We start from the raw sequence: 7,210 nt of genomic DNA on the forward strand, positions 1-7,210 counted from the left end.
TATATAGAGAAAAATGAAAACGAAATACCAACCTAATGCGCTATCATTTTCTAAAAAGAACTTGTGAAGTGATAGAAAAAAATTAGAGTTGGAAACCCGACCCGATGGGTCAATATATGAGGCAGTGTATTATATGTACGGATCAAATGAAAGAAAGAACTAAAATATAAGTGGTTGAAAAGTTGCGGAAAGAGCATTTCAATGCATTAAACCTCCTAAATCATCTTAATATAAATATTTAGATTATTCTGACAATGTTATAGTAAGAGTTGGGGAAAAAAAAGTGTTTTCGGCCAGCCCAGCCACACTTACAAATTTAACTGATTTGACCCGTTACCAATTTAGGTGGCGTGTTCATTTGGACAATATGATTAACACAGTTCTAACTTGAATGGCGGAAGAATTAAGGTGTTTTTCAAAGTTCGAAGCTACTGGATTCCCTGCAATACAGATAAGAAAATCCGCGAATGAGATTCGTATGCTTTACAACGCTTGTGCATCTATTCGAGTTCATATTGTTAGATGTTAAGTGTATTATAGTGCATATGAATAAAACTAAGTACTTAGAATAGAAAGTCAGTGATGTAAAGAAAAAACCGAAAAAATGTGATATACCTTTCTGAGGCTCTGTCAAAGATTCTATTCTTCACTTCAAACACACCTGTTGTAACCCCACCCCCATCTCATCCATCTATTCCTCATATGCTATAAAAGGACATTAGTAGCAGACGGTTGGTTTGCAAGAGTTGCTCAAATTTGACATAGGCAATACAATATAGATAAGAGTCCGGAAAACATCAAGATTCAAACTTGAGAAGAGAAGAATCGACACTCAAGTATTAAGGTCAGAGATCAATATTCAAGAGACATCAACGCATACAGGTAGCATCTCGTATATCAGTGGTATATGAAATATGGGATATTTTAGATAACAGACAGTCAGACACGAAACTTATTGCAAATAACCTATGTTTTCTTTCTCCTTTTTTTTGGGTACTTTTTCAAGATCTAACATCATCTACAAGAAAGCAACAAAATGACCATTACACCAGAAAGGCACATGTTTCTGCAAAGCGGGAATGGTAGAGGCAACTCGGGACTTGTTCTCTCCACAGATGCTAAGCCTAGACTTAAATGGACACCAGACCTTCACGAGCGGTTCATTGAAGCGGTCAACCAGCTTGGAGGCGCAGATAGTATGTACTCTTTCTTTTTATTCTATTTTTCTTTTTGTAACAAGGGTCGAAAACAAACGGAAAGCAGTGTACTACTGGTATTTCCTGGTTCATTGATTTCCTGAATTGTTTGTTACAGAAGCTACTCCAAAATCGGTGTTGAAGCTAATGGGAATTCAAGGACTTACGTTATACCACTTAAAGAGTCATCTCCAGGTACCACACAAACTAACCAAATTTCTCAACACACTTTCCTTTTGAATAAAAAATTAATATATGTTATCTTAATAGCAAACTTCCCTTGTAAGACCCCTTTGAAACATTTTGTGATCTTAGAAACCTTAAAAAGGAACATGCTAGAACTCTTATCAAAATGAAAGTAGTTAAACCGAACGTTTTGGCATTTTTGTCTTACAGAAGTACAGGCTCGGTAAGAATCTATGTGGGCAAGCTAATGGCGGTGGGACACATAAAATCAGTAAGACATTCTAGTAGTTAATTTCTAACGTTACACTATCATTCCCAAGATGGAACAGTTCATGATGATAAATCTGTGGGTTTTAGGTATGTCACCACAAAAAAGAGATCGGGTCGACGAAACAGATGGAATCCAATTAAGCAATTCAAGTGTAGGACCTCAAACAAACAAGTATGTGGTGTTTACCATCAGTTTAATTTGTTCAGTTGCACATATGTTTTTCCCAAAAGACTTGATCTGACTGATAGGTTTATATACAGAAACTTACAAATAAATGAAGCACTACATATGCAAATTGAAGTTCAGAGACGGTTACATGAACAACTTGAGGTATGATCATTTTCGACCATGGTTAAAATTTGACTAATTCAAGTATAAATTGTTTGATTTTTCTTGTATGTATTCCTCGAACGGGTCATGTAAGAAAACTAACTAGAGGGGGGGATGAGTCAAACAGGGTAATCCAAACTCAAAGTCCATTAATTATAACACACCATTCTAAATTGTGTTATTCAAATATTTAGATTAATATGATGTTTTACATAATAAGTTTAACAAATGGACAAAAGGTGTTTGCCGTCAACCCCGTCCTGCCTTGTTTATGATGGTACTTCAGCTGACACGTTACCTGACCCACCCATATTGCCATTCCTAATATTACTAAAGCATTTAAATATATGTATTGTATGCAAGTAAGTATTTTGAAAAAACGAACAAATTTTATAAAACTATTCAAGATTATAACTATGTATTTATCATACATGGACTTGAATAGGTGCAGAGACACTTGCAACTTCGAATTGAAGCACAAGGGAAGTACTTGCAATCAGTTCTTGAAAAGGCACAAGAAACAGTTGGAAGACAAAATTTGGGTGAAGTGGGACTAGAAGCTGCCAAGATTCAACTATCCGAATTAGTCTCGAAAGTATCCACACAGCGCCTAAATTCTGCTTTTTCAGGAAAGAAAGATAACCAGGCAACAGACTGCTCAATAAACAGCTGCTTGACCTATTGCAAAGGTCAACAAACGGGTCAAGAAATGATTGGTCTGAATTTTTTAAAGTCAAAGAAGGCTGAAAATGAGCCAGAAAGTGCATGGTGCGAAGAAATGAAAGATAACAAGAATTTTCTTTCCGCAAGTGATTTGTCTATGAGAATTGGACTCGAGAGTCACGCATGGAATGCCAGTTTTGAACAGAAGCAGATGAATCAGAATACTGGTTTCTCAGATCAAGTTACACGAAATAAAAAAGAACCAGTTAAATCAGAGTTTCCATATTTTGAACAGAAGCTAGACTTAAATGGACGTGACGAAAATGATGTTGCTTCAAGTAGAAAGAATTTTGATTTAAATGGACTAAGTTGGTGATGACAAGGAGGTCACCTTTGGAGTTCACGTTAAGAACTTATGTAAAATATAAATAGTTTGAAAACATGAAATATATGATCAAATAATTTATTTGGAGACGGGATCTGGATACTTCTATTGTCTTCAAAATCACTTTAACTATGTGCAAACCATCAGAAGTTCGGTTTAACTAAGGAGTCTGAAATGAAAAGGTAACTAGGCAAGGAACCAAAGGCAAACATAAAAAATGTAACAAGAAGATATCAATTAAACAATCACACGATGATGATAGTGGATTACACTGAATACTTTTGAGTTTAGAAGTTAAAACTTCGAATATGCTAATGACTTATACTCCACAAAACACTGAAAGTCTACAATGATTCAACTTATTTAATGACCAAAACAACTACAAATGCACATTAATCTTTAAAGATGCCCACCTTATCCTCGATAGAGCAACCCAAATATATGACCCCTTTTATGGAGAAAAATTTCAAGACTCTGAACCTAAAACTAATACAAGTGAAGTTAGATGTGTGCAAAAACTTCTCATGGAGTGGCCCCCTTCTTCTCACCCATTTGATAAAAAAAACTACTAAGGAATCTCTTTCATTTTAAATTCACATAAAGGCTTCACAAAGATTCCATGTATACTGCACATTATTTCCTTAGATTGCCTGAAACAAAATATCTATGATATTACATAGTTTAAAAGCATACCTACAGCCACTGCACCTAAAAAAGGAGAAGTCATGTAGCTATGTCAGTTTGTTGTATATATACGTTTTCTATCCGTGAAGACTGTGAAGTTATTACAATTTGAATTGTGCACCATATCCAACTATATTTGCATTTAAATTGGTGCTTGGTTAGATAGACTTATTTTGAGATGTACATGCAATCATGCATACCAAGTAGACAACAACTAAGTTTTAGCATCTTTTATGGTGGTAAGCGCCAAAGGAACTTAAACGTTATCATTGCTTCACAACAATCAAAATATGCAGTAGAATTCATTAGAGAAAAGAAAAGAAAAGACTGTCACAAACTTAAATCATCAACAGAGAATGTTTGGAGATTCATATCAGAGAATCAGCATAAGCCAATGGATGTGCTTTGCGTCAAGTGCAAATATGGAAGCAAGTACAACCCATCTTTTCTTTTTCTTTTGTTTTGTTTTCTTTCGTAAAGAGTCCTATAATTCAGATTCTTTGTAGCTGCATGGCTGTCTTAAAAAAGTTTTGAATAAATATCCTCTTCCATTCATTTAATAAATGTATTGGCTGAATAAGTACCAAAGGTATTGAAGGGGACAAATAGGAATGTATACCTTATTCCATGCCTGCCCTTCAAACAATTCCAGGCAGAAAAAGTTATCTTTTCCTATTTAATTTTCCTCTATGTATCTAATTCCAGGTTTCTGATTCTTAAGTCAACATAATCTTTTTCCACTTTCACCAAATTTATCCATTTTGCATTTCCTTTTGTGTCTTCGTCGATAACCTATATAGAGAAATTTAAAAGCCAAGTACCAACTTCATGAAGTGAAAGTGAAACTTAGAGAACACAGTTTCGACCCATTTAGTATTCGATCAAATGGGTTAATTTAATAAAAATACTAAAAGGGAAACGGGTCAAAAGGAGAGAAAGTCGCCCAAAATGTACTTAAAATGCATAAAATCTTCTTAACGTCGTCAAAGTTTCAGATTATTCCTTGCAAACACAATTACAATTGCTAGTTCAAAAGCATTCCTAGTTTCCTATAGCCACCTAAGAACAAAGGAGGGTGGCGTGATATACATCATAAGAGATTATAATTGCTTGCTCTTATAAAATGTTATAATAGCAATCAATATATAAGGTATAGAGATAAAAGATAAAGATATGGTTTCCACATAGGTACCCTTTATTAACTACAGTTAACTGGGGCTAACTACAAAAAATTACTCGTACATAAAAACGGGTAAGCACTAGCTTGGATTATCAAAAGAAAAATCAGAGAGTTGGCGACTTTGACACTTTGTAAAATTATCTTACGAATGACAAGTTGGCGTTTTGTAAATTTATCTTACGATTGAACCAATCTATGACAACCACACTAATTTTAGTAGTTCATGTTAGATTTAAGGAACGGGATTCAAATTTGCCGTTCAAAAAGGGAAAAAAAAATGGTAAAAGATAATTTATACTTTTTCAGACGGAGCGACCTGGGAAGAGAGGATTGAACACCGCGCTGACCTCCAGGTACCGGTAGAGTGGGGAGCAACTTGGGGACAGTGGTGCCAGTTGTGGTGCCTATGTTTTCGTTACAGCCATAAAAAAATAATTAAAAAAAAGTGAGGAGGGTGGTGAAGCATTTCTAGCATTAGGCAACGGCCAGGTAGGAGAAGCAAAACCGGGAAGGGGAGGGGTGGCGAAGCACTCCCCTCACCCTAAGAGTTAATAGAACATTAATTATGTACATATGTTTTGATCAAAATAAAATAAATATTAAAGTAAAACAAATTATAAAAATAAATCTCTTAACTGAAAATTATTGTGGATCATGAAAGTTTTCTTGCATCAATGTCTATACTTGTGTTTCATATATTTTCATGCATCAACTTTATTATTGATCTAAGGTCAAAATTTTATTTTATTTATTTTACCTTAACACTTGTTTTACGATAACTAGCTCTATCTATACTCCTTATAAAAAGGTTGCCCCAACCTCATCTTCTCGAGAAAAAAAACCAATATTCCTATTTTACCCCTTTATTTTACAATTGTAATCTATCTTCGCATAGTAAATTCAAAAATTTTCACTTCAAACATCTTCTCCTCTTTAGTGTATATAAAGTATCTCATGGTTACCTTTGACAAAAACATATGCTTAAGCCTTGAAATGGAGTACCCCAACATATAGAATGTGCGAAACTCAAATTTCCTTAACATTCGAGCACATATCAAGTCCCCCCACGATAAACATTTTTTCCAACACGTCAAGACCTCCAATACAAGAGCGCTGGAGGCCCTGACAATAACGCACACATGAGAGACAAGAAAGCGGCGTAGAGAGGGCTTTGACCTAAACTCAATCCTTTTCAAAAATCATAAAAATTTAAAAATGCTAAATGCAGCCCTTAGAGCTGCACTTAACATGTAAAAAAAATTTTTTTACCTTCCATATAGAAACTCACCTCATAAATCTATATAAATATTAAAACAATAGGAATCCTAACTTTTTAAAACCCTCTTTAATTTAAAACTATTTTTAAAATTTGCCACATAAGATTTTATCCTATGTGTCATCTTTATAATTTTCCACAATATTTATTTATTTATGCAATAAAAATATTAAATATATATTGGTATGTAAAAATAAAATTATGAAATTAATAAAATTGATTTTGTTTCCTAAAAACCAACAGTAGTTTCATATATAGATTACATAATTGTGTCGACACATCACACCATTGTCATATTTTTTTTTTAAAGTTGGTTTTTGATTTCATCTTCAAATTCTTTTCGACTTTTAATATGAAAAGTAATTGGGTTGTTAAATTTTATGTGCTTTATACATCATTATATTTCTCAAAAAATTTATATGCTTTAATGTATTATTATATATTAGTTCATGTTCATTTTTATTCGCACATCGTGCGGGTAAAAAACCTATTCTATAATAAATGTACAACTATTTCATACATTTTAAATATCTACGTTTACTAAATGCATAAGGGCGCGTTTAGTTGTGAAATTTTTTTTCTAGTTTTTAATTTCTAATTTTCGAGAAAAAAAAAATTTTCCATCTAAAGAAATCAAATGAAAATTTTAAAAATGAGTTCAAAACTAGAAAATGAAAAACAATTTGAGATTTTCAAAATTTAAAAAATGAAAAATGAAAAGTGGAAAACAATAAAAAGTGTTTTGTAATTTTCCATAAGAAAAAAAATGAAAAATAGTGTTTTCTGATTTCATGAAAAACATTTTTAAAAAACTATTATTTAAACACGTATTTTGTTTTTCTATGACTTTTTGAAAAATAAAAATGAAAAGCAAGAGGCGTTTTCTCCGATTAAACGCAAGTTTTTTCCATTCTTACAATGGGCATAAAGGTATTTAAACTTAAACCCATTGTTAGACCCGACCCAACAAAACCCATGTAAACAAACCCATTATGATTTTATTCTACATTATTTAAATAATAGTAAATAAATAAAATAA

The 7,210-nt window shown here is 33.0% G+C and overlaps 1 protein-coding gene across 2 annotated transcripts; it reads left to right on the forward strand.

Annotated features, from left to right (window-relative positions):
* Positions 1–755: 755 nt before the first annotated feature.
* On the forward strand, positions 756–3,120 carry LOC122603632 (myb-related protein 2-like). Of its 2 annotated transcripts, none has more exons than XM_043776392.1 (7): positions 756–882; positions 1,007–1,196; positions 1,315–1,391; positions 1,593–1,653; positions 1,740–1,824; positions 1,914–1,983; positions 2,429–3,120. In XM_043776392.1, the coding sequence occupies exons 2-7, from the start codon at positions 1,037–1,039 to the stop codon at positions 3,020–3,022; spliced, it is 1,047 nt and encodes a 348-aa protein (XP_043632327.1). In that variant the 5' UTR covers positions 756–882; positions 1,007–1,036; the 3' UTR covers positions 3,023–3,120. The 2 variants fall into 2 exon arrangements, with proteins under 2 accessions (XP_043632327.1, XP_043632328.1); XM_043776393.1 differs by having other exon boundaries at positions 2,435–3,120.
* Positions 3,121–7,210: the final 4,090 nt, after the last annotated feature.

Source organism: Erigeron canadensis, chromosome 6 (assembly GCF_010389155.1).
Source record: "Erigeron canadensis isolate Cc75 chromosome 6, C_canadensis_v1, whole genome shotgun sequence".
Classification (NCBI taxonomy): domain Eukaryota; kingdom Viridiplantae; phylum Streptophyta; class Magnoliopsida; order Asterales; family Asteraceae; genus Erigeron; species Erigeron canadensis.

What these genes read in the sequence shown, in the direction of transcription:
- LOC122603632 (XM_043776392.1), top strand. Translation starts at nt 1,037, where the DNA reads ATGACCATTACACCAGAAAGGCACATGTTTCTGCAAAGCGGGAATGGT. An exon ending in CGGTGGGACACATAAAATCA is followed by an intron (nt 1,654 to 1,739) that starts GTAAGACATTCT and finishes TGTGGGTTTTAG; the next exon opens with GTATGTCACCACAAAAAAGA. An exon ending in GGTTACATGAACAACTTGAG is followed by an intron (nt 1,984 to 2,428) that starts GTATGATCATTT and finishes GGACTTGAATAG; the next exon opens with GTGCAGAGACACTTGCAACT.